Raw genomic sequence first — 27,634 nt, 5'->3', positions numbered from 1 at the left:
CCAGGGATGGAGGGAGAGCGGGAGTCCTGGCATTCCCCTCACACCTCTAACTAATTCACGGACAAAGCTCCTGAAGGTGCTTTGCCATGCCCTGCTCTCGTTTCTGTGGAGCTGTTCTGCCATACCCTGTTCTGATTTCGAGCACTCCGCTCACACATTGACGCTTTGGTATAATTTAATTTAACACCATTCCCTCCCGCTGCTGCTCCTGCTATTAGAGGGAGCGCGAGACTTATGTTTGCAACTAAAACTTAAAGGGAGCGGTTAATATAACGACTAAAAGGTACCCTCTACTGGGGAAGTATCTTTCAATGAGAGTAAATGAGAGATGATCATGAAAAGAGAACTTAAAGCAGCAGTTAATATATTTTATATATAAATTATATATTCTCATATTTACATAGATTAAATAAATTTCTTAATTATATATTATTTTTATTTTAAAGTGTTTTATATTTTGATTATTTCTCTTATTTATTTATATATTTTTGTATTTTTTTATTTTTATAATGTTTGTATTTAATTTAAATATAATTTCAATTTATACAATTTAAAGCTCTCAGCTCTAGCTCCACCTCGTTTGTATCTCTTGCATACAGTGCTTCATTCCTCCATTGCAATATACCCATGTTAGCCCCACAATTACTGGGTAACAAATAAAACTAATGTTGAGGCGCTCGTGCGGGGCAGTTTCTGGCTCGTTGACATTTTTTGCTACTTTTGGCTGCTGATGTGGCAACATTGTTGCTGGCAACACGCTAAGAAAGCAGCGGCAAAAGTCTGTGCCCCACTTTGCCGCCTGCTGACTGCCGCAAGCCGCCTGCCGCCCTGTCGCATGTTTAGTGTTGCGTGTCGCCATATTGTTTGCTTTATGTCACACAGAAATGCTCGTATACTCGGATACTGTGCACTATGGTCCCAATGACCACTTTTGTTGGCCAAAACCCATTTTTCAAAAGTTAAAAAATAACCGTGGTTTTGATCACTCTGTATTAGAAAAAGAGTGAGCTTATAAGTTGCGTACCAGAAATTTCCATAGATGGCGCCACATTCGCAAAATCAGCTGTGCAACCCAGCTGTTCTTGCTGAACAGCACGCGCAGTGAAAAAGTGGCAATTTAATTACATTTTAAATCTCTCATAAATTGAAAAATACGATTAACCGATCAAATTTTTTGATTGAATCTTAATTGTTGGTTTTTACTACGTGTTTTGTATTGTTAACTGTATCTCGTAGTTGTGATGTCTTAGTACTTTTAGGTTAAAATGAGTCCTTTTTTTAGCCAATTTTGATTGAAAACTGATTTTTGAAAACGTATATTTAGTGAGTCCCACCTAGTCCCACCTTGAAATCTATTGTGTGATGTAGATTAATAAATTCTTGTTGAAATGTTTATAGTAAGAAATACCACATTTGACCACAAACTTAAAATTTTCATTAGTAGAATATAACCTCAAAATCAACAATACAGAGTTGTTTGGCGTTCTTTTTTGTGCTAAAACAATAAGTTGAATGCCCAAGAAGGCTTAATTGATTCGCAAGACTGTACAGAACCCAGTAAGAAAACCGCAAACTTTCTGACCCAACGAGCACCCTGGAAAACGCGTTTTCCACCCTGACACAAGGGTTTTTCTCTAGGTGGCAACAATTACAAAAATTTTTTGTTTTCAAATTAAAATTTGTGTTGTTTTTATACGTGCCACGCCTTTATAATTTTAATAAAAATTAGTTAAACTAATTTCTTAATAAAACTGTTATAATTACTTCCTATTCCCTATCATTAACTATTTTTTAATATATATCAAAAAAAGGCGGTGCCACACCCATTTTTGTACTTCTTCCTATTGATTATATATATACGATACAAGAAACTAATTTGAAAAATCTTGTTTCGTTTTCGAGTTATTAATTTTGGCCAACAAAAGTGGTTGTTGGGACCATAGTGCTGTGGCACGACGACACACACTCTGGTTTATTTGCTTCGTCCGTCCGACGACGACATACACATACACACATACATATATATTTTACTCTCAGGTAATTGCGGTTTTTATTTCACAAAAATAATAATAGCTGCACCTTTGGGGGTGGCTGGCTCCGGGGGAATGGCTTGGCTAAGGGATGGATGCCTGCCCTGGTGGATGGACAGGCTGTCGGAAGTTGTCAGGCAGAGGCAGCGGCGACAGAACGCGCACTAAAGTATGCTACAAGCAATTGTGCGGCCATCTTAAAGCCACACACCCACACACAGACAGACATGTGTTCCATAGCCACTTTAAAGCGCCACGTGAAGCATATGCTGCCTGAGTGGCAAGTGAACGCTAATAAGACACACACACACAACAGATAGAGAGAGAGAAGAAGAAGGAGGCAAAAGCGGAGGCAGACAGCCTGCTACTGCTGTTGCTGCTGCTGCTGCTGCTGATGTGTATCTGTGTGTGCAGCATAAACCCTGTTAACACACTTAACAACAAACAAAGCTACAAGCAACGCCTGAACGGACACACGCCCCAGACACGAGGCACATGCGAGTCAGAGGAGAATGGTGGCATGGCGGCATGGAGCATGGGGCGAGTGCGAGGCATAACTTTAATGCTCATTGCTTGTCCCGACGACTGGCTTTTGCTGTGGAAAGACCTGACCTGACTGCCTGCCTGACTGCCTGACTGCCTGACTGCCCTGGCACTATGCCAAATTTAAATGAACTGGGTCGACGTCACCGCCAAGGACTCTGCAACGTGGGGTAGCCGAAGCCCGCATTTGAATGGCTATGCTGCTGCTGTTGTTGCTGTTGCTATGTCTGAGGCTTTGAGAATTTGCATGGATCCTTAATTACATAATATCGCCTCAAAATGAAGCAAGAAAATACAACAAATGCCCCAGAGGAACTGCTAACCCGATATACCCGTTAGAGTTCATTTATGTGTGTGTGTGTGTGTGAGTGTGCCTCAGGCGTAACCCGCATAATGTGCTCACGGGAAGGGGCACCACCATCGACTGACCGTTGTCTGTGGTCGTTGCCTGAACTCTGTGGCTTTATCGAGAAGGTTGTACGAGTAGAACGATCAACGGTTGGACGGGCTGCGTAGTGCTGCCAAAAATGTTAATACAAATACATTGGGGAAATCAAAAATGGCGGCAGCATACCCAACCCAACCCCACTCCCTGACACCAAGTGCAAGTGAAAATTGTGGCAAAGATTTTTCATAGGCAAAAAAAAAAGAAACCTTCCAGCTGCTGCCTGCTGGTTGGGGCCGTGCAATTTGCAAGGGTTTCCCAAGTGGAAACGACTCCAACCTTTTCTCAAATTTACAGCTCCCCTTCTCTGTCTCTCCTATGCTCGGGCTCTCTGTCGCTCTCTCTCTCTCTCTGTGGCTCTGTTTGTTGTCAAATTTGCAGAGCAGCCGCTTCCAATTGCTGCTGCAACAGAAGCGGAAACGGCAGCAACAGCCAAATCATTAGCATAAACGTGAAGCCGGCGAAAAGTAGCAAATCCATTAAGCACCCGAGACTCGGTTGTTGGGGGCCAAGGAAGGAAGGACCAGGTCAGGCAACAGCCCAGCAGCTCAGCAGCCCGAGATGAGCCAAAATCCTCCTTTTTGCTCCTTTTGGCAACTCTTTAAAGATTTATGAAGCGTCAAATATTTATTATGCTCGCTTTTGCAATATAAGGCGGACGAGCACGCAAGCCTCCAACGACTCTCACGGCACGAAAGAAAATAGTCCAAGGCAGGCAGGAGGAGGCATTCAACCCGGAGATGCTGGCACGGGAAAGGATACTCCTGCTCCTGCTCAGCTAAGCCTTTGCTCTCGTTGGCGCAGGAAGGTGTGGGGGAGGGCCCTGGCGAACACTTTTTGAAATTGCAAAGCGGCGCAAATAAATAAAAACACATAAAAAGTAGGCAAACGCAGAGCAGGCCCCAAGAAACAGGGCCAAAAGCAGGCACACAGACACACAGACAGCCAGCCAGCCAGAGAGAGAGAGAGAGCGAGAGAGAGAGAGGGACACCCACACACAGTCATAATAAAAATAAAATAAAAACGCAGCACCAAGAGATGTGAAATGAAATGAATGGGTGGCGGGAGAGGCACAACAAATAGTCGACGGAAAAGCCGGGCCGGGATACAACAAAAAAAATGAGGAAAAACACACACAAAATCAATGCGAAAGCCAGAAGAAGAGTCATCCTCTCTCCCCCTTCACACCACACACACCTTGGCGCACTTTTACTTTTCTTGCCAGCAACCCACCATTTGGGGCAGGAGCGCACTTCAACCCTTTCAACAACTGGCGGTTGCAGCGGCAGCGGCAGCAGCAGCCTCCTGCTGCCCCACTCTGAATGATATATGCGGCTTCAAATATGAAAAATCTTTGCCTCTGTTTATAGCAGAAGGAGCGCACCTGTGTGTGTGTCTGTGTGGGTGGGTGAGTGTGTGTCTCGTCGTTTGTTAAAGTGTTGAAATATGTCAAACATCGGTGAAACCATTTAATTTGACTGGAGCGCACGGCGAGCGACTGTCGCGGTGGCCTTTGTGCGAATGCCAAATGCCGTGGCATATTTTTAGGCGCACACAACTCTGCTGACTAATGATGATGATGTGTGTGTGTGTGTCTTGGTGTGTGTTTGTGTCCTGCCTCTTCTCTCTCTGAGGCAACTAATGAGGCGCATAAATTCTACACACAAAAATCTCTCCATTCCCAACCCGCCTAGAAACAAATGTTGCAAATTTTATGAGCTCCACAGCTAAAAACAAGATGTCACAGTTACACCTAAAAGTATATACACATGGTTATGTCGGCTGCGTAAGGAAGGGTAGGGCCAGGGGGCTTGCGTCTAAGTCATTCAAGCAGTTAGAGACAATTTAATTAACGCATTTTAGCTGCCTCTTGTGTGCCCCTTTGTGCCCTTTCTATGTCTCGTCTCGTCAGTGTCGTCTGTCGTCTGTTTGTCATTTGTCAACACAAACAGCTGAAGCAAAAGCTAAAGCTCTACCACAGGAGAAGAACAAAAGGACACAGACATATACATATATTTAAAGATGGGATCCCAAGCAGAGATCTGTGGCGGCACATCAAAAGAAAACAGCGACTTAAAGCTCGGAATAAGCACAAAGAGAAAGCACAGATCTAGCGCACAGATAGATCCCCCCTAAAGATCCAGAAAAAAAGGAGAGTTAGAAGGGGCAAAGGCAGTCCAAAGGTATCCAGGAAGCAGCAGCTAGAGCGATCTATCGCGCATCAAAAGGTGGCCTGTCGAAATACAAGTCACGCTCCAATTTGCATGCAGAACGCCCAAGCCAAGAGAGGGCAGCAGGCAACCAGGCAGGCCACAGGAAAACAGAATGAATCAAAAAACCGAAAATAGAAAACAGAAAACTAGAAATTGTGCTGCATGCCCCGCTGCTACCGCACCCGCGCTTGCACCTGCCTAACCGCAATTTGGTCATGTCCAACTCAATTTTCGTTACGAAAACTGCATCCATATGCCAGGAATGGAAGCAGGAAGCAGAACCCAGGAGCCGGGTAGCAGAACCTGCAGAGAGCCTCTTCCATTTGCCGTTAGACATAACTTTTTCGGTGGTGGGTGGTTCTGGCTGCGCCACTCGCATGTACAACACAAAAATGACCAAAAAATAATTCCCAGCCGAGCCTCGATGGCGGCTTCTCAGGCGCTTCAAATTTAATTAAACATGCACACGTGAGCAAATGCAAATAAATAAAAACTTTATGGCTTTTGGCCAGAACCAGCCGAAAGCAGAGCGAGAAGGCAGCCTCTGGAAGGGTGGCAAGGGGGCAGTGGGCATGGGGCATGCGTGCGTCTCAGCATTGAGCATTGAGCGTGGTGTTTGGTGGTTGGGAATTGCATACAGATTGATAGTGGGGTCAGACATGGAGTAGCACGGGGCAAAGTGGGGGCCATGGCGTGCTTATAAGTTTTAAATTCTAGCTAAAGCACAACGAGGGGGGCGGGCACCGGTGTACAGAGCCAAATAGAAATAAATAGAGAGACCCTCCCCGCGGCCTCTGGCCAAAAACAATTTTTTGCGCTGCTTTATTTTTTGTTTTTTGTCAGCGGATTTTCGGTTAGTTTTGTGCTGCTGCCGCTGCTGCTGCTGCTGCTGTTGGGTGCAACACGTTTTAAATTGAACGGCTTTTCTCGCTTTCATTCTGCTATTTGTATATGGTTTTTCCTGTTCGGTTTTTTCTGCAATGTGAAAGAATGATTTATGCAGTGGCAGATGTGCAACAGCAGCAGTGGCAGTAACACATTTTAATTGAAATGCACTTAAGGACTTAGGACTGGATGCAGGGACTCGCATTTGCGCTGTAAAACATTTTTAATTACTCGAACATCAAACGGTGGGGTAGTAGGGAAATTTTTGTACAAAAATTCCAACAGATTTGCATATGAAATGAAGTCCGGGGTAACATCAGCAGCAACGTTTGCTTCTATTCCGATTATGCTGATCCCTCGGCAGATCCTTCCTGCTCCTGCTGCTGCCGCTGCCGCTGCTGACAAATGTCGTTGCCAAATTTAACAAGTTCATCATCAAAAAAAAAAAAGGAGAAATAGTAGAAGCAGTGGAGAGCAGCAGAGAAATCATATGCAAGCATGCTACATGGAAAATTTATGACGAGCATAATAAAATAGAGACAAAAAACAATTTAACTTTTGGCCTGCACAACACCACACACAAAAGGGTCAGCATGTCCTGACCATGGGGCAGTCAGCCATGTAAATCCTGCTGCTGCTGCTGCTGTTGCGGAATTTTTGTTAAAAACTGCATAATTCATTTGCAGAATGGCTTTCCTCTGGAAGGAACGAAACGGAACAGGCGACAATCATATCCAAAGCCAGAGCCAAAGCCACAGAAGAGCGATGGCTTTGGCTATGGCTCTCTGGCTTCAGCACTGTCCTTTCGTATATTTCATTTAAAATTTACAAGTTAACAATATTAAATATTAACAGTTATTTATGCATTTTTCGGCACAAATCAGAAATTTACATATGCGAGCAAAAGTTCCTGCTGCCGTTGCTGCCGCTGCTGCCGCTGCTGCTGTTGCAGCTTCGAGATGAATGCCATGATGGATGCCCCACACACAAAATCCTCCATTCCGCTCGACATTTTTGCCCCGTATGCGGGCAGACATTGTATTTATATATGCATACATACACTCCGTATGTATTTGCTACATTTTATTCGGGCATGCAAGACACACACACACACAAACACACAGCGAATGTTGATTTAAATAATTTGCTTTTGGCTTTTGTGAGAGGGAAAACATTTTTGGCATATTATGTGTGTGCTTTGTCCGGTTTTGCCACTCCCCTCCTCGTGCTGTGTGTTGTGTGTTTGCATTGTTTGACTATGCATTTTTGTGTTTATTTGCTCCTTAAACAATATTCATAGTGCCCCTTATGCCACACTGGTCTTTGGAGGGGTTGCTGGTGGGGGGTTGGGTGCAAACAACAAATCAATTTTAATTTATGCAAATTTATTGGCCACAGACTTTGAGAGTTGACTTCTTCTCTGATTCGGAGACTCCAATTCAAAGCGGAAGCTGCTCGACAAAATTGCATAATTTTTCGTACAAATATTTTGCAATAATTTTTGTGGTTTTTGTGCCCTTCCCTCTGACCTAAGACAACAATTTGACTGCTTCGAGCAGAGCTGATTTGTGTGGTGTGGCCATTTAAGGCCCCACCCCCTCCCAGACGAAGGATTCTTCTAATAAGCCTTCAAATATTTACTAATTTTTGGGCAGGGTGCTTGTAGGGGAAGGGGTGTGGGGTGCTGCAAAACTTTTAGACAAATTTTCAGTGTCTATAAAACAAAAACTTTTGCATTAGAGAAGGAGCAGCAGCCAGAGGAGCAGAAGCCGCCGCCGCTGCTCAAATATGCAAATGAGTTGAGACCCGCAAAACTTGCTCCCCCCACCCCCATTGCCTCCTGGCTCTGGCCCTCTAAAGTGCCTACCCTCTCCGCACCTCTACCCGAAAAACAAGGCCGACAACAAAAGCATTAGCCTAAAAACTGCATGGAAGGGACTCCTCTCGGGGCTCTAGCTCTGGCTCTGGTTGCGGCTGCGGCGGCAGTGAGTGCATTTTGAGGGCCTGGGCCCGTGCCTGAGCCTTGCGTGAAACATTTGTTTGCCCAGCCTTCCAGTCCCCTCTCAGTCGAGGAGGAGTGAAGAATAAATGGAGTGTGTGACTGGCAAGTGGCTGGGTCCTGGGTCCTGGCCAAACATCAGGATTACATTTACACAGCATCATCACAGAGTGCGAGGGGTGGGGCGGGGCGGTGATGCTTGGTGCGGGTCGGGGCTCTGGTCAGGGTCTAGATCTAGCTTTTGGTAATACGATGATGTTGCCTTGCCGGTGCCTCGCCTAGTGGGTGTCCTTTCAGTCTGTTAGCCGCGAAAATGCCAACAAATCATTGCCAGGACAACCAGCAGGCAACGTGGCCATCATCCGGAGGCAAGCAGACCGAAAGTCCGACCGAACGACCGACCGACCGACCGAACAACAACATCATCATCATTCAGTCCAGTCTGTGCCTAAGCCGCATTTTGTGGATTCAGATGTTGCACGGCCTGGACAGGGGGCAGGAGCTGCGACCTGCGACCGGGACTGGGGCCGGGGCCGGGGTCGGGGCAAACCTCAACACTAACACAAGCCAACGCGCATGCAACGGCAGTGCGGCATGCAGCACGTCCACTCGCTCTCTGGCTACCTGCAACAAACGAGGTGGTTGGCTGCAAAGTGATTTCTGGTTTAATGTTTTTTAATGTTGCTCATGTTGCAACATACCCAAGAGGAGCTGCTGCTCATCCAGAATGCGGCTGTTGCTGCTGCTGTTGCTGCAACTCCTCCAGTGGCTACTCCAGCAGCTGCTGCTGCCTGCTGCTGTGGCGCCTGCTGTTGACGCTGATGATATTGTTGCTGTCGACAGCAGCGGTTACTTTGGTCAGAGGCAGAGGCTCTCTCTCTCCTCACCCAATGTCCGCCCTGTCGTCAAGTCAAACAGGGGCCATCAGCCAGCAGTGGGTTGGGTGGGTGTGGGATGTTCGTGTCCGTTGCACCTCTGCAAAGACCATGGCTAATTTTTCGCTTTGTGTGGTGGGGCCACTGGAGAGAGTCCATTAGCATTTGACAAAGTTGTCCAGTGGTTTGCTGCTCCCCAATCCCCCATCCCCCCCAAACCCTCTCTCACTCTACCACATTTCCGCTCTGTGTGTTGCGGCTGTGTTGCCGAATTTGACACAACATTTGTCAAACCACAAAATGGCTGCCGCAATGTTACTTTCATTATGCACAAGGGGGTCAGAGGTCGAAACAGAGACAAAACAATGGGGTAGCCAACAACAGCAGCAGCAGCAGCAGCAGCAACAGTGTCACCGGCTGTAAGGATGCCAAACCTTTTAATGACATTTCGAGTGGGCTAGTGGCTGGCTGTGGGCCATTCATCAGAGTGGGCAAAACATCAGACATCTATCTCTGTTCCAAAAATCATAAAATGTTTTCAGTCTCATTAGGAATCAAACATCTATGCCCATCTATGCATATTTCCACACACATACACACACACACACATGCACACACTCACATATGCTGATCTGATCCCATGGCGTAAACACGCGGCGTATGCGTAATGTCATTGCTTGCGGTTGACCAGTGGCAAAAATTGTATTTGCCAAAAATTTGTATAAATGCAATTGTCACAGCAGTGATTTTCCAAGCGGCCCCACGGCCAAACAGAAATTGATGACAGACAGAGGGGAGGGGGGGGGGGGGAGAGACAAACAGACAAACGGCAAACAGACAAACGGCAGGGAGACAGCAGGACAGACAGACCGGACAGGACGAGGGAATCAATTAGTTGTGTGGCAACATATTTGGCAGGGCGCTAAAAGCCTTGACGGATGATGATCGATAAATTAGCGAGAGAATGTCCGAGCCTATGCCTCCTCATGCCTATGGACCTGCCTCCATATCCATTTATGAACTGAGGAAATAATTTATTTATAAAGTTAACGCTTGACCGAACTGCTGCCCAGCAGCCAGCTGCCCTGCCCCCTCTCGGTCTCTCTCTTTCACCCGCTGATAAATATTTAATGATTGTGTTTTTATTTGGCAACAATTAGCAGCTTACGTGTTTTTATTGATTTCCATATGCATATGGATTAGTGAATGTTTTTCCGCAGCCCCTGCCACGTTTTTTATGCCACTCTACTCTTTGTTTAAATATTTACGTCATAAAGTAGGCAATATTTCTATGCAAATACGCTGTCTGCCAGTGTGTGTGTGTGTGTGTGAGGTAATAATTAATAATTTAATTGCTTCTGTTTATCTCTTAATTAAAAGGGATTTATTTGACCATTACACAAATACAAACAAATACACACACAGACAAAAAGAGAGAGAGAGAGTTTTCATATACAAATCGCAAGCACTTTGCTTTTTATCGCTTTTGCTAATTAAGTTCCATAATTAATGGCATTTAATGCGGTTTTGTCCATCAATATACGATACAATAAACATATATACAAACCTATGTGTTTCTCTCTCTCTGTCTCTCTTGAGACATCTTGCCTGCCCTCTGCACACTGCCCCACTCTGTCACCTGCCTCTACCTCTGCCTATGTGGCTGACGACCACAGAAAGTGATTAGGGCATTGCTTAATTAGATTTGATTGCTCAAAAGATTGAGAGAACAAAACCAAATTCCAATAAGCAAACCAATGAAATTCCAAAATCCATGTTGCATGCTAATCAAATTGTCTCTTTTCGTTTTTCGATTTATTTACAGGTGAGTTATCCGCAAGATGATGATCATGTTGTTGATGATGGCCAAATGCCGCTTCAATTAGTAAGTAGAAAGCAGCACACAAATTCCACTTCAATACCACTCCACACACACACACCAACACACACACACACACACAGGGGATGTTGTTGTGTCCTGTGCAGACACGGCGCGCCCTTAAGTATGCTACACTAATTTAATTTCCATAGCATATTTCTGCAGTGCCTTGTCCTCGGTTTCGTCTTTTCTGCCTATTTGGCACAAAAACTTAATTAGCCGCGAAAACAATGGGTCCGAGTCTGGGTCTGGGGTATGGGCCTGGGTCTGGGTCTGGTTGCTTCTTCTGCGCCGGCTAATTTTCATAATTGTTATTATAGAAATTCAGGCAGCCATAAACAAAAGGTTAGTTACTCGCCTAATGACTTGAAGTGCTGCTGCCTACAGGAGGACACTGCCGCTGATAAACATGTAAATGCGCTTATCATCCATGGACGAGGTTGTGGGGGGCGAGGGTCTCAAAGTTTTACCACCTCTCTATCAGTTGATTTGGCGGAGGCGGACAGCAGACCGCGCGCGCGCGCGCCCCCATTCATAACCCGAAAAACTCCACTCAAATGCGAAAATGATAGCCAAACGGAAAAGTTCACAACTTTTCAACTATTTGCTGGAGTAAACCAATTGGGTGGGGAGTTGGGTGTGGGCCGAAGCGGACCGGAGCGGAGCAGCCACCACCTTAAATGGTGGGGCAAACAACCCAGCACTAATTATGCTGTGGCGTTGATTTTTATGTGGACCCCGCAACCCGCCACCCAGCACCGCGCACCCGCAGCCGAAAATTGAAATGGAAGAGCCAGAAACACTAAACGCTTTTAAAGACACATCTTAAAGAGGCGGCGGCACGAACTTTTACGATACAACCAAAGACCACCCCATGTCGCCCCCCGTCTCAGACGTTGAATGTTGTGTATATGTTTGGGTGGGTGGGGAGGGGCGGCACAGTCAGTGGTGGCAACATCCTTCGGCCTACAAAGTTGCACGTTGAACTTTACAACTTTTGCAATACTTTGGCCGCGCCGTTTCAGTTTGTTTGTTTGTTGGTTTGGTCTGGCATGGCCTGGTCGGTGGCACACAACTTTCTGTAGCCATGTCCTGTGTGTGACGACTCCAACCGGACGCCTTTCAATTATTAATGCCACTCTGCCACTGCCACAGAGAGCACCGCTACGCTCCGCCGCTGCTGCTGCTGTGTAGTGTAGTTTAATTAATTAATTTGACAAAAGTTTTCAATTGAACTTGAGAGAGAAAGATCTGCAAGGCAAGAAGTCCAGCTTTAAGGCTTGGAAAGCCTTTAAATATCTGAATAGGAATTTTCCACGAACCAAAAACAAAAGCCCCAAATAGAAAAAAAACAAAATGGAAAATCAAACAATAAATTAATTGTTATTTATATGCGGAAATATTTGTGCCATACAATTCGAAGTATTTTTGATTTGGTTTCTAAGGTTTCTTTTTCTTTGGTCCTTTCTGTGGCATGTGGCATGCGGCCCGGGTGTGTCTGGCATTTGTTTTGCTGCAGCATTATGAATATTTCAGCAATGAACATTTCATTAAGTGGTTTCTGCAGGCAGGTCTGCAGAGGACTCGCTTCGCTTTTGGCCTTTGATCAAATCCACAAACTGCAAGACGTCAACTGCAGCAACACACACGCACACACACACACACACACACACGCACACAATATGCGATTATTTTCTTGAATTTTAGGCCTCGTTCTAAAACGCATTCCTTTAGGAAAAATTTTCTATGCCGATGTAAGATTAAAAATTTAATTAACAAACTGCCCAGAGACCTTTGGCTTTTGCTTTTGGCTTTTCGTTTGTGGCCCCGAACCCACAAACACCTTTTGCAAATCCTCAGCCTAAATCGAAGTTGCAGGCCAAACAACAAAAGGGCCTGCCGCATGACCTCAAAAATGTGTTTATGCCACACTTCCGCTCCTGATGTTGCTGCTGCTGCTGCTGTTGGTTGCCGCTGCTCTGTCCGCGCATGAGTTGGCTATAATTAAAAATGCTATTACTGCCAACTTCATATAAATTTTTAATTAGCAATTTTTGCTATTTTCCTACTTTGTTGTACCTGCCCCACAACCACCCACCCACCATCCAAGCATTGTTGTTGCCGATGTTGCTGCTGGCTGGCTGGGGAACTTTTTAAATTAGCACTTTGTTAAACACCCTGACGAAAAAGGTAGCAGCATGCCACATAAATTGTTTTTTAAAAGGATTTTGTCCATTGCCACCCCCCCCAGCCCAGCGCTCTTTAACAATCCCTTTGGTTTTTGTTTCTTTTTTTTTTTGGTGGCAGAAACGCGTGCCATGGCAGCTGCTCTCACGCATTAAGCTCTGACGTAGCCACAGCCACCAGCAGCAGCAGCAGCAGCAGGAGCATCTGTCATAAATTTTTTAGATAACAACAACAACAAAGCAAGAGACAAAGGGAACAACATGCAACATGCGATATATAAAAAAAAAAAACAAAAAGAAGCAACAGCAGAAGGAGAGTTTTTTGCCCGCAATGGAGGAGCGAGCAAAAGTTGATTAGCTGTGGCAACGGGGGCAAGGATTGAGTCCTGGCTGCCGTAATTATTAGATTTTATGCATGGCCATCAGCAGCAGCAGCAACAGCAGCAGTAGCAGCAGCGGTGTGACTTGACTCTTGGCGTTGCACACACACGCCTCTTGCGGCTGTTTTGTCAAAGCCATAAAGAGAGGCGCAAATATTGACAATTATGGCCTATAATTTTGACACCCATCGGTTGGGGGCCAGCAAGGACACATAATACAGCCAGCACAGCCAAAGGGTTAAACAATTTAAATTAAAATGTGTGCCGCCGCCACACACGTGCCACACACCGTATAGATACTTTATGATTCAGCAGCTTTTGTTGTTTATTTGCACGCACTTTTCATGCATTTTAATTAAAATTAACTTCCATTTTTATTACGCATACGTTTACGAGAGGCAGAGAGGTGGTAAGGGGAGAGGAAGCAGCCTAAGCAGCCCGGCTTTTTCCTACAATTTTTACAATTAAATAAAGATTTTATTATCATATGCCGTTGGCTTTTTAATGTGGCCACATCTTTAGTATCTATGTGTGTGTGCATGCCTCTATGCCTTGTGGGTGTGTGTGCCTGTGTGTGTGTAAATATTTAAGCTGCAAGCAGATACAATTTACTGTAGGTGTCGCGTCGGCATATTTTAAAAGCTTTTTGTTACACGAACGCGTTTACTTAGCCACACAAGCAAAGAGGCAAAGGACAGAGCAACAGAGACACAGAGACACAGAGACACACAGAGAGAGAGAGAGAAAGCATAGATAGACCCTTCCTTCATATACATATGCAAATTTATGTGACATTGTGGCAAGCACGCGCTCACACTGGCTGTGCAGCTTAAGGCTCTCTCTTCCTCTCGCTCTCTTGCCCAAAGGAATTTCCGGTGGCTTTTGTTTTCTAGCTGACGCTGCAGCCCCTCGTATGCCTGTCTGCCCGTCTGCCGTGGCCTTCCCCCCCAAAATGTATGCAAAGCTTTGTTTAAAGTGTCAGACATGTGTATATATACACACACACACACACAGCCACATGTGTGCGGGAGTGTGCGGGCTTGTTGGCAATTTAATGGCCCGCGACCTGCCCTGAGCTGTGAGCCCGCCACCGTTTATGCATATTTAATAGTTGCTATTTTTGCTAAGTGCTTGAAATTATCATCGGGACAGCTGCCGTGAGCAGCAGCAGTCGACAAATCTGTTGCCTAAGCCTTCTAAGAACACTGAACAATTGCCAAGGATTCTAACGCCTGCCTGTCATTATACCAAAGAGATCCATCCGAGCAGCCGAACTAATTAAATATCTGCCACACACAAGTTGCTGCTCGACCTTTTGCTAGGTGTCAAGACAACCACTCGCACCCACTCCCCCCCCCATCCGAAAAGGAGGCACTTTTCTAGGCGTCAAAAGGATGTGGCGGCTGCTGACTGACTCCCTGACAAGTTACACAATTAGCAGGGGAAAACCAGAAAGTTGCTCTCAAACATTTCAATGGATGTGGCTCGACCCCCAAAAATTGTGCCCACAAAAAGTTTTGTTGGCCAACAAAATGCTGTTGTTGCTGTTGTCGCTGCTGCTAATGCCGGTGCCACCGACCCTGGAGCCTGGATCTCCTGAAGGATGCTAATGAATTGCTGTAACTGACTGTTCGTTCGCCTAGATTTATGCCATGAAAATTCAAAGGTAAATAGCAATCCGCTCCACTGAAAAACCCTCACTGACAGCCAGTATAATAGAAGTCCTGACAGACAGCGGGGAGGCGGGGAAAACTTTAATCAAGCGATCCTTTTGTTTGCCGACTCTCTAGGAGGAGACGCCTCCTCCGTGCCATCCGTGCCGTGGCGGGATGAGTTTGAATCAAGTTTGCATCAATTTCAATATTCCCACTGTTTTCATTTAATTTCACCAACTTAAAACTTAATTGTGTGCTTCCTGGGCTGCCGCCTGCTGCCTTTTATCAGGCACCCACCTGGATGCGCCGCAGCTCTCCCTCCGCCTCTTGCTCCGTTTAAATTTGCAAAAATTAAAGCAAGCAGCGCGTTGCAGGGACCCTTCTCAACTCTCCTTCGTTCGCTTGCTCGCAACAGGTTGCCACACAATCTCATTTGGCGGAAACGAGAGGGAGAGGGAGAGGGAGAGCAGAGAGTGAGATTGGAATGCAGCTTGGCTGGATGCCACTGCCACGTCTGCTAGGGGTCCCCGGGTCTTGTAATTTCCCGCACAGCGGAACGACAACGGCAATGATAGTTTCTACAGGGCCCCCCCCGCCGCTTACCCCACTGCCACCAACTTCAGTTATGAATGGCCATTGGAGGAGGTGATGCTGCTGCTACTGCTGCTGTTTGGAAAAACATGGCAGGCGGCGACCTACCCCCAGCTTCATCATTTAAAAGCGCATTAAAAACTTTTTAGATTAATTTCCACTGCTGCTGCTGCTGCGTTTTTATTTTATATTTTTTTTATTCGCCTTCTACTTACTGTTCAGTGTTTTTTCCCCTGCTGCAACTGCAACAGCAAAGGGGACGACTACCATTTCTGCTGCTACTTTGGCTGCTGCTGCCGCTGCGGTGTTGTTTTCGCTTAATATGGCAAAAATTTAATCCAACAATTGCACAAAATTTAAAACTAACCAGAAAAATATGTAGCATAATTTTCTGTGCGCCCTAGAAAATATTCTCTACTCTGCTCTCGCATGCAACAATTGCTGCTCGGGCTACTAATACGTTTTTCGTGTACCCATTGTTGCTTCTAGCAGCATCAGCAGCAGCAGCAGGCAGGATTGAGGTGGGTTAGGATTCGCCTCGGGCCTCGACAGGCACTGCTTCGTGTTCGCTTTCGGGCTGAGGGCTGTGAGGAGGATTTCACATTCGGTTTATTCATGAGCTGACATGCAAAGTGTAGCTTCAGATCCAGCTCCAGCTGCTGCTCCTGCTGCTGCTGCTGCACTGGCAATTCAATAGCTTTTACCTTTTCAATACACATTTTGACAAATCATCAATATATTTTGCCAACCATTTCCATCGAAAATGCATGCATGCATCGCCCAGGAGCAGCAGCAGCAACAGCAGCAGCAGCAGAATGAGAGATGATATACAAACAGCCCCAACTATGAATAGAATGGGTTTGAGGAGCACAATGTTTGCTCTGCTCTGCTCTGCTCTACTCTACTCTACACTGCTGCGTCTGTCTGTCTGTCTGTCTGTCTGCGTCGCTTTCACAATCATTTTCAATAAATTTATCCGCAATTTTCAGAGCCTTTTGGCCTCTGGCTTGGCTTGGTTTGGTTTGGTTTCGGGCGCACCTCCTCTGTGTTGTCGCTCAAATTCAATTCCGAGCAGATTTTCTTTTTTTCATAATTTTTAACCAGTGGAAGGAATGAAGGAAGCCCTTTACTTTTATGAATGCGAAAGGACCGCCAGGTGGTTGGTTGCCTGGCTCTAATCCCATCCACTGATATAATTCATTGCTGGCAATGCGTGTGTGCGTTCAAATGTGATTTTATTTAAGCTGCACCTCAATTGCTTTTCAAGGATTTCCCTCTGACTCCCCCCTCCCCCTTACCCTCTCTCAAACGAAGAGTGAACGGGGTTTGGGGTTTCAGGGTTTATTTATTCTTTATATTCATTTCCATGGTTATTTTTTTGGTCTATTTTTTTGTGTGCAACCTTCTGTGTAGTGGGGTTTTCCGACCTTTCTGGCCACAAATTATACGCAATTAAGCAAATTTGTCTAGCCCCCAACAAAAAAAAACAACAAAATCAAAGCTTCTTTTTGGTTTCGGTCAATGATTAAGAACCGGTGGCTGGGCGCCGGGCGCCGGGAGCCACAGGAATCCTATGAAAACAAATTGCAAAAGCAAAGGAAAAACATAAATAAAAAAATGAAAATCAAGAACAATAACAACAGGGGTACAAGGGGTACATGGGGTTGAGACGCAGGGCGGGAGCGTCATGTAAATAAGTGCAAAGAAACGGAAAGACAACTAGGAAATGGCGAGGTCGGTCTCTTCTACAATGCCACGGCGGAACGGACGCCTGCTTCTGGGTTCTGTTTTTCTGTTTTCGGGGTCTGTGGTTCAGGGTATCTCCGGCTCTGGGTCTCCGGGTCTCCGGGTCTGGCTGTGGGTTCATTTAACTTACGGCGCGTTTCCGATTTACCGCAAATTTGAAAACCAACAAACAGCCAAAAATGTGCCCCAAAGGCAAAAGCCAAACAAGTAAATACGAATAAATGCAAAGGGAAAAATAAAAAAAAACAAAAACGAATAAACGAAGAAAAAAACTGTGAAAATGTGAAAATCCCAGGCACTGGATAAATTGTAAAATTCAATTTTCGACCCCTTTTTTTCGCTCGCTCTCTCTAGCCCTGGCAGTTGGATTCTCTTTCCACTGGTTAACACTTTTAACTTTGATTTATGCATAAATTTCCACTTCACTTTGCACATGGCCAAAAGTTTTACCCTACCTCCCCCATGTGCCGCCCTTTTGGTGCCTTGATTTGTTGATTTCTAACAAATATTTGTAAGCTTTTCCGATAAAAGTGAAGTGAAAATATGTAAGGGCGTGGAAAATGGTGGCGGGGATGAGGTGTGGACAAGCCATGACTGTCATCTCGACGGTCGACCCATCTATCAATGAATCATTTCTTCAGTCTTGCTGCTGCTGCTGCCACCTTTTCCTCTGAACAATATTTTGTTTTTTTTTTTCCAACTGATTCTTTTATGCGCCACGCCAGATACTTCGCTTGTGTCATCCGTCACTTTTTCCGTATATCCTTGTCCCCCACCCCCTCCCCTCCCTTCACTGCTCCCTTCATGCAGCGTCCGACAAAAGTTATTGTCGAGTCGCACTCGTTAGTGTCCGGGAGCAGCAACACTTCCGGTTCACTCAATCGCATCGACCCAGCTCTCCGCTCTCTCCCCCGGGGGAGCATCAAGCGAAGTGATGAAAGTTTTTACACTCTCTCCATTCGTTAAGCGATTATCGCTCTCGATTTAATATCAATTTAATTTTTCATAAATTTCATCATCGAAATCAGGCACTGGCATTTATTCATGAACCGTCTTTCAGCCTTTTATTAGCCACGTCAACAGCCATCAGCATCAATGGCAGATCTGCTGCTGCTGCTTCTGCTGCTGTTCTGCTGCTGTTCTGCTTCTGTTCCTGCATTACCTCGTATTTTTAATGCCCATTATAAATATTAAACAGTGCGAAAGGACGTTCTGTTTTTCTAGCAAAATGAAATGTGATATGTGACGAAAGGCAAGGCTTCCCCCCATTTCCTTTTCAATATTTTAAAAGCCAACAAAAAAAAAAAAGAGCACAGATTTTTACTCTCTTTATTTTGTTTTTGGTTGAGTTTTTTTTTGAGGGGCGCGCGGCTTAAAAACATTAATAAACCGGAAGCACGCAGCACGAGCTCAAAAGCGGAAATGGGGCAAAAAAAAAAGAAGAAAAAACTCCACACATCGTTCTCTGTGGCTGGAGGATCCTCATCCTGCTGCTCCTGCTGCTGCTGCCAGGTTGTCGGGAGTCCCGTTCGGTGGTCCGATGGTTTGGTGGTCCCATCATCAACAGTTTTCTGTATGTTTATCTGTGCGCGAAAATTCATTTTTGCATACAACATAACCGCAACAGATGCGGTCGCTTCAATATAAATGCAGTTACAAATGGCAGTACCGCCCATCCCCTTTCACCCACTCCCACTCCCACCCCACCTTTCCCTTTATGTGTGCGTGTGCTGCGGTCATTACAGCGAATTGCGTTCACAATTTCAGAGCTCTCCCCGCGTACGTTTTTATGGCCACTGTCTGCTACACGTCTGTCTGTCTGTGTGTCTGTCTGTCTGGCTTGCAGTTTGGTTCTCTCTTTTTTTTTTTTTTTGGCTTGGTCATTTCCGTTTTTGTTTCTGTCGACCATTATGCGCCCTGTTGTCGCTCATCAGAGGGGGCGGGGGCAGCAGGCAACACAATATTCTGGACAGTATTCTCTGCTGACTTTTGTTGCTCCTCTGGGGAGGCCTACATATGTACATATGACTAGCTGTATTTATAAATGCATATGACAGACAGAAGCCACAGCAAAGGGTAGAGGGGTGGGGAGCGCAGCAGGAGGCACTGATGGGGCAGCACACAAATAACGCTAATTATGGGACTTATGCTGGCGAGGCACCTTTAAAGCGGATTTCTTGTTAAATGCATTTCCCTCCACCCTCCCCCACACAAATTGAAAGCCTTTCCCCAAAAGCAGCTTTCCATCACAGGACACACACACACACACAGGATCATGATGATGATGAGGAGCGGCAGGACAAACACAATCAAAGTGTTTCATCCAGGCTAATGAAGAGCAAATGCAAATGGCTCTCCTCTGCTGCAGCTCTCTCTCTCTCACTCTCTCTTCTCTCTTGCTCTGTCTGCCTTTCTGTGGCTCATTAATGCGCATAATCAAAGCGGCAGTGCAGCAGCAGCAGCAAGGATGGAGGAGGACTTGCACAGAGGCTGTAGCATATTTGTCACATGATTACCGTATCAAATAACACACACACATCCATACCGACACACACACACACATAGACAGTCGGACAGAGCGGCCGCTGCCAGAATTACACGACACCGAGACATTTCTGGTTAAGCAGGGAACCCTGCTGCCCCCCGTCCTGTCATAACGGAAAATCCGCGTTCCACAACGGTAGTCTGTGGCAGCCACAAGCACCATAATTTGGCACTGTCCCCACACAGTCGACGGTCGACTGTCGGCACAGGCAGAGGCACACACAGAGGCACAGGCACTGGCCAAAAAGAAGCGTCCAACCATTCACTCATTCCATCCATCCATCCTGCCAGGCATAGAGACAAACGGAGGGAACAGGCAGTCCGACAGAGAGAGTGAGAGAGGACAAAGGCAGACCCGCAAGCGTGTGGCAATAGACAATGTCTATGCATATTTGTCATATGTGTAGCACCGAGCTCGTTGCGGCTGCTCCTGCCTCATACTGTGTGGCAAAAACTGAAATTGAAACTGTTTAGTGCTGCTGGATGCTGTTGCTCAGCTCGCCTTGCCTTGCCTTGCCTGGTCTGGCCTGGTCTTTGGCTCTTGCGACTATGCCACTGGCAGATAATTTGCTAGAAAACCCATTTTCCGCTTGTTTTCCATAACGATGCGACTGTCTGTGTCTCTGTCTCTGTTTGTGTTTGGGGGGCAGCACGAGAGTGTGTCAAAGAAAGCACTTGCCCCCCGTCCTCGTCCGCTCAGCGTATTGATAAGTTCAAGGCGTGCTGGGGGTAGCCAAATGGTTAGAGATATTCTCCTGCTTCTCCATTTGCTGTTTACAGTTATGACCGCCACAAAAACTCACGTTTTAAGCCGTGCCGCACATGGTCTCTCTCTCTCTCTGTCTTTCTCGCCTTTTTTGGGTGATTTCGCGCTTACCAAAAAAAAACCTCTTAGGCCAAGTGCAGCTTTGTTGCTGCCACACATTTGTCGCAACAAGAACTTAGCGGGGAACACATCTCAAGCAAGGCCCAAATGTGGCCCGAAACAGAAGCGGCAGCCGAAAGCAGTCGCATCAATGGGAATACACCACTTAACGGCATCGTTTCGACGGCTTAAGTAGTCGTAGTCGTAGTCCTAGTCAGAGAGAGAGAGAGAAAGGAGAGACAGGGAGAGGGAGAGCGGATTAGTGGAGAGGACGGGAACTACCTTCCCAGAGGCACAGAAAGAGGACTCTAGTCACGGTCTGCCGTCAGCCATTCCATATTCATAATTGCTAATGGAATATGCTGCGACAACCACGACAAGGAGCAGGAGCCAGGAAGAGAAGCAGAAGCAGGAGGAGCAGCAGCAGCAGCAGGAGGAGCAGCAGCAGGAGAAGATGATGACTCTGACGCTGACGAAGAGTAGCAGAGTGAGCCTTAGCATCATGAAGATGATGATGATGATGATGGCGATTACGAGCGCTCGCTACAAAGTGCCCGAACTGCCAGCTCCGCCCCCACCCCCTCCCATCTGCCCAGCAGGACTGTGTCCTGTGGACTGTGGGGCCGTATTCCTGTGAGAAATTAATTTGCAACTTGCGAGACATTTGGCTCTGGCGTCTATTTACATTGTATATATTACGTATACGCCCCGGTTGGTGTCTATGTTTTAGGCGGCCACAGCTGCCACGCAGCAAATGCCCCACTTCCAGTCTGCACCTCTGGCTAAAAAAAAGTGGGCTAATTTCCACCGTCACCTGCAGCAATTTTCACTTTACTTTTTTTCTTTTTCTTCTTTTTTTTTTGGTGTCTTTTTTCGATGGAGCGGCAAAGTTTTTGGTTTTGTCTCGCCAACAGCGAAAGAGCAGTAGTGAGAGAGAGAGAGGGAGGGAGAGAGAGAGGGAGGGAGAGAGCTGGCTTTTTGTTAATTGGTTCAGTCACCTGTCTCTTGATCTGCCAGTCAAGCGCACACGACCCATAGAAGAGTCACACCCCACCAGACCCCGCCACCCGGCACCCGGCACCAAACCCGAAACGAAACGAACTGAACCGAACCCGAAGGAGCTCCACCAAAAACCACCATTCAGAGCGCCATCAGAACCGGACGGATGGCTGGTTGTCGGTCAGGAAGGAAGCCGAGCCGTGCCCCTAGCCACCCGCCGGCCTCGTGTCACCTGGGCTCTCCAAAAAATGCTCAATGAACGTTTTAGATTACAATAGGCCAGGCCAGGGGACTCAGGGTGGATCGGGGACCTCACATTAGCCCGTCTATGGTGGGATGAGGTGTGTGGAGGGGGTCTCGACCGCAAAGTTAGCGGGCGCTCTGCTCAGCACCGTCCGTCGTTAACTTAATTGGCCATCACCACCCACTTTGCGGGTTTTTATGACGACGCTGGCGCTGGCGACGGTGACGGTGACCCGACCCCAAAAGCACAAGAACAACTTTGGCTGTTGCCTGTTGGCACTGGCCTCAGTCCCGTCCCGGTCCGGTCCGGTTCGTGCTGTTGTTGGTGGTGGTCCTGTCGACGCGTTGGCTGTCACATTTTTTTGACATTTTTATTCTATACTTTTTTCGTGTTGTTGTTGCTGCTGCTGTTGCTTTTTAGTTGGTTGTTTCGTGTTGTGGCTGTTTGTTGTTGTTGTTGGTTCTGCTATTTTCTATTACGGGTTTTTTTTTCTGCCATGTTTTGTTTCGGTTGTCACCTGGCCGAGCCGCCAGCCGCCTCCCCATCTTTAATATTGCCTACTTTTTAGCGCCGTCTCATCGTTTATGACCGCTCTGGGACTAGACTTTGGACAGGCATTTGCGGACAGGGGGGTAGAGGAGCTGTCGTTTACGCTCGGTTTGGCTCGGCTTTCTATATTTTTTGTGTGATTAATAGGTGTGTTAATGGATGTCATTTTGATGTTTCCGCCAGACGCACATACCAAAGAAAAGCCATGGCTCCCTCTCTCTCTTTTTCTCTCTCTGTCTCTGTCTCTGTGTCTCTCTCTCTCTCTCTCTCTCTGTTGCTACTTTGTGGCAGCGTCTGTCTCTGTTGCTCTGCTGAAGTTTTTATGTTTAATTTGAGCATTTCTTGCTAATTTTTAAGGCTCGTCATTAAATGTAGATAATTTTTTATGCTTTTCCTTTCTGGGGGGGCACTGCGGGCAGTGTCCGTGTCCATTCCCATTCCCATTCATTTACCATTTCTATGCCTAGGTTTATGGCGCGTCGCCGTCCTTCGGTTTTTGTGGGAGGGTTGTGCGGGGCTGTCGTAAAAGCGAAAATGTAACGAGCCCGCGTCACGACCGGGACAAGGAGGGACGCGGAACCATCGTGTTCTGGTCATCCGTTCTGAGGGAACAGGCGGAGACAGCGACAGCGACAGCGGTTGTTAAAGCCTTTTATTTGCTGTCGTAGACAAATCGTTTAGCTATTGCTGCGCTCTCTCTCTCTCTCTCTCTCTGCCTTCGCTCTGTCTTCTCTCTTTTGTGTTTATTTTTTAATTAGTCATTTTTAAAGTGCGCTTGAAGCGAGCAGCACCCAAAAGTGTGCACGAAATGGCTTAAAAATCGAAAGAAAAAGCGTAAAAAAGACTGGAGGATACCTCGCTAATAGGGAAATATATTTTAAAATATTGCCTGCCTTTCTGCTGCATTCCCACACATGCTACAGCCATACCCTTGAACTCCCCATACTACAAAAAAAAAAAGAGAAAAGAGTGCCGTGCCATCCTTAAAATAAAAAATATGTTCTGCGTGTGTGTTTGAACATGGCATAAAATGCAACATGTTTCGCCATTCCCAGCTGCAACGCCCCCGAATGCTGTTTTTATTGCCACACAAATACACAGAGCGGAAGAGAGAGAGGGGGTGGGGTGGGGGTGGTATGTTGCAGCAGGCGCAGTAATCGATATGTAAACATGCGAGTTTGCGTTTCCCTCGCTGCCTCGCTGCGATGAATGTTGAATGGCAAAAAGAAGTGGTGGCCGTGCCCGTGCCCGTGCCAGAGCTCTGGCAGAGTACGGGGCGGGACGTGTATAAATTTAGAAGCAAACACGACGACGAACCAAAAAACAACAGCAACAACAGCACTAAATTCGAGAGCCAGCAACAAGCTGCAATCGTTGTGGCATGCAACATGTTTTTATATATAAATCAATTACTTACCAAACATGACGCGCACCACGATGAATGGAGCAGCAGGACGAGTACCTACCAGGAGGTACTCCATGGCATGCCATGGATTTATGGCCCACAACATACGTACATGTGTGTGTGTGTGTGTGTGTGGCAGGTCCATTAAAGTTATTCAAATTGTTTTGCAATTTGATTAAATCCCCCGATTGTGGCCGAGAGACAGAGACAGAGAGAGAGAGAGAGAGTAGAGTGCCGAGATTCAGAGACATAACTAACTTCGTTATGGGATTGCGCCCTTGTCCTATACTACAGCCTCTCCATCTGCACCCCTCCCCTGCCTAACCCGTCGTCCTAATCGAATTAAATATCTTTAAGCCCATATCCCATCGATATGCACAAAGCTGGGGCACAAATTTAACAACCAAAATCGAATTATCCCCCATGCGAATATTAATTGAGCTTTGCGCCAGAAATTAGAATCAACAAAAACCCACAAAAAAAAAAGTGTTTGAAATTGATGCGATGCGATGCGATTTTAGGGATATCCCAGAGAAAATCCCCTGGAACAAAATCCTCCACCAGTCAGCGAGCCAGCGAGCCAGCCCAGCGGCTTTCATGGCGTCAAATTTGTCAACGGAAAAATGTTTTGGGCCATGAATTGATATAAATGCCCTGCCCAAAAGGGCCACAGAGTGAGTGCTGCCGCTGGGCCAGGGACTGGGACCCAACGCAAATAATGCGCTAAATAAATTGCGAAAAATTACATAAAATATTTAAGCGCATTCAAGTGTAGCGCTATAAAAAATGGCGGGGCATTAAAACATTTTCCTTTTTTTTTGGAGTGGTGGGGGGAAAGCAAAGCGACTGGAAAATGGCTAAGGGACGGGCCGAAGCCACCTCTGCCGCACAGCCAGAGGGGGGCACGAACCAAGGTGGAGTGACGGCGTGTCAGACACGGGCACCCCCCGCCACCCGAATAGAAGAAGGAGCAGGGGCGGCAGGAGCAACAAATTATGTGTGTGTAGAAGCAAATAGCTGCTGAATATTAGACATTTTAGAATTGGCATAGCAAATGCTGCTGATGCTGCTGCTCTCATTGACTTGCAACCCCCCAACAATAGAAGTGGCAGTGGCAGCAACAATGTTGCCCTGCCTGCCTGCCACCTGCCATGCAAATGTGAGACGCGTGTCTTGGGGAAAGTCAAAACGAAATGGAACTGAAAGCATCCGTTCGCCCCTTTTTAAAGTCGAACGGCAGACAAAGAACCAACAAACAAAAACCAACAAAAAAATAAACCGAAAATGTTTGTTTCGCCGCCTCTCAGACGCTTTTAATGCATTTTTTATTGGACTGCCGCACAAAACGACAAGCAAATAGAGAAGGCCATAAAAATAAATAAGGCACAACATGTAGCGTGGCAAGTGGCGGGGGCGGGGCAGGTTTCCGGGTTGCAGGTTCAGCATGTGGACGAGAATGGGTCTGGGGCTGGGTCTGGTCATATTAACACCAGCAAACGTATCCTCCGGCAGGCCAGAAGCCCCAAGTCCCTGGCAAAGCGCGAGCGCAGCATATTTTTGCTATTGCCTCGGTGTCCAGCCGCCATAAATTTCAATGCTATTGAATTTTGTATGAACCCAAGACCGACCAGTGGCAGAGCCCCGACCCCAGGTCAAGCTGGTAGACCGACCCGCCCACCCATTCCTACGTGGTGCTGTTGGTGCTGCTTTAAAAAGGTATAATTTATTTTAAAAGATCCCCTCAACACTCTCCAGCTAGCAGCTACCAGCTACCAGAATCAATATCCCGGCAAGATTTATGCCACCCGGTAATCGTTGCTAAGGTCAGGACCAGAATCTGACTTGGCTCATTAGAAATGCCAAACGGCAAATGCCTGTCATTTGCATATACACTGTCTCCTCCTCCAATCGTCCACACTGCTGCCCTCCACTCTCAGTCAGAGCAGGGTAGACCAGGGAGTCGAGTGGAGTGGAGTGGCGCACGCACATGGCAGGGCCCCAACTCTTTTTATATATATTTATATATGATGTCGCATTACAGGCGAGTGAATATCTTAATAGAGAGACTCTGACTCTGACTCTGACTACGACTACGGCTACGGTTACTACTCCTGGTACGCCACAAAGTCGCGTGGCACACACAGAGGCAGCAAATAAAAAATTGCCAAAACTTTCGGCCGTGCGGAAAGTGAGACACATCCCTGTGCAGGATGGGCCTGTGCCTAGGGGAGGGTAGAAAGAATATCAATGAAATTGTCATACACAAGTAAATGCCTCGAGATAAAGAATGTAGCAAGCACCGTAGCAAGCGGTGGCAGAGACACTCCACACCGTTTAAAGTCAGAGAGGAAAAGCCGCAGGTTTAGCTACCCTTACAGATCCATTGTCCAATAAAGAAACATATGGAACATACTGAACTTACATTTAAAATTGTATACCAATCGATTTGCTACGAGAGTGGAAATAAATTATTTAATACAAATATATTTCACATATAAAATAAATATATTTTATAATTAAAATAAATAAATTTCATACATCAATTAAATATTTATATCTTAAATATATAGTGCTGCTCCCCTGAATAGGTTCAACGATTTTAAAAAATAAAACATGTCCAAAATGTCAGCACTGAATCCAAATAGCTTTTGACTTTCAATCCAATAATTTCCCACCTCAGTTTCCCACCTGCATTGAGTGCCAACCCTTGGCTGTAATGTAGAACCGTTGTCCTGTTACAGCTTTTAAAAAACAAAACCATTTTTAAGTGCATTATCTGTGAATGCATCGAGTAATGGATATTTTACTATTTTTTATTTTATTTATTGTTATTTTTTATTCCAAAAATGCCAGCTGTACAGTTTTTAACAAGCTTCGGACTAAAAGTTTTTTGTTAGAGCTTCCAGGCTGTCAGTACCCGCTGGTATCGAAAATCGCTCTCTTAGGAAATCACTCAGGTCAGGTATCATATCATCACCCAATGGCAGGGTATTGCATGCTGTGTGAAAAGCGTTTGCCTACCTTTGAGCTTGTGGCACTTTTTCTACTGCATTTGCTGCTCGAGAACGTGGCGGGAGAGAGCAGTCAGAGACAGACACAGACACAGAGATACAGATACTCGGGGAACACATGTTTTGAATAATTTATGCGGGCGGGCGAGCGAAATGTGCCCGCCAGGAGTTCGTTCTACTGCGCTCCATGACTTCCCACACCACACCACACCCCATCCCGCACCCTCCAGTCATGCCAGTAGGCCAGGGCAAAGTTTTTTGCACTCGCTCTCGCACAGATACAGAGTGTGAGTGTGTGTGTGTGTGAGTGTGGGGGAGAAAGAAAATGAAATACAAAAAAAAAAAAACAGAAAGGTGATAAATGCATAAGCAGGAAAAGTTTTGCGCCTCTTTTCGCCTTTGCCTTTGCCTTTCGATTTCGCTTTTGCACTGAGTGCCGTGCCGTGCCATGCCGTCTGAGCAGACAAGTGGAGAGGGGTGTTGGTAGGGGGGTAGCGAGGAGTACTAATAGCGAAATTGCTACAAATCGTTTTGGCCAAACTTGCGCAAGTTTGTCTTCCCCTGCCACACTCAAACACACCGACACAGAC

At 46.3% G+C, this 27,634-nt stretch overlaps 1 protein-coding gene across 7 annotated transcripts in view; it reads left to right on the top strand.

The window, feature by feature from the left end:
• The window catches only part of LOC111077337 (polypyrimidine tract-binding protein 1), a 159,876-nt gene that overhangs the window by 89,807 nt on the left and 42,435 nt on the right, over window positions 1-27,634 (top strand). For 3 of the 7 annotated variants that reach the window (XR_005967489.1, XM_041591655.1, XM_041591654.1), the window contains exon 5: window positions 10,816-10,875. The exons of the other annotated variants lie outside the window; for them this stretch is intronic. Coding sequence is in view for 2 of the 3 variants with exons in the window: in XM_041591655.1 (XP_041447589.1) it covers window positions 10,816-10,875 (60 nt within the window). In the remaining variant the exon portion in view is untranslated. The remainder of the gene's footprint in view (window positions 1-10,815; window positions 10,876-27,634) is intronic. 7 annotated transcript variants of the gene reach the window in all.

Source organism: Drosophila obscura, unplaced genomic scaffold (assembly GCF_018151105.1).
Source record: "Drosophila obscura isolate BZ-5 IFL unplaced genomic scaffold, ASM1815110v1 contig_150, whole genome shotgun sequence".
Taxonomy (NCBI): domain Eukaryota; kingdom Metazoa; phylum Arthropoda; class Insecta; order Diptera; family Drosophilidae; genus Drosophila; species Drosophila obscura.
The sequence above is the reverse complement of the archived record's forward strand: the minus strand, read 5'-3'. Positions and strand labels throughout refer to the sequence as shown.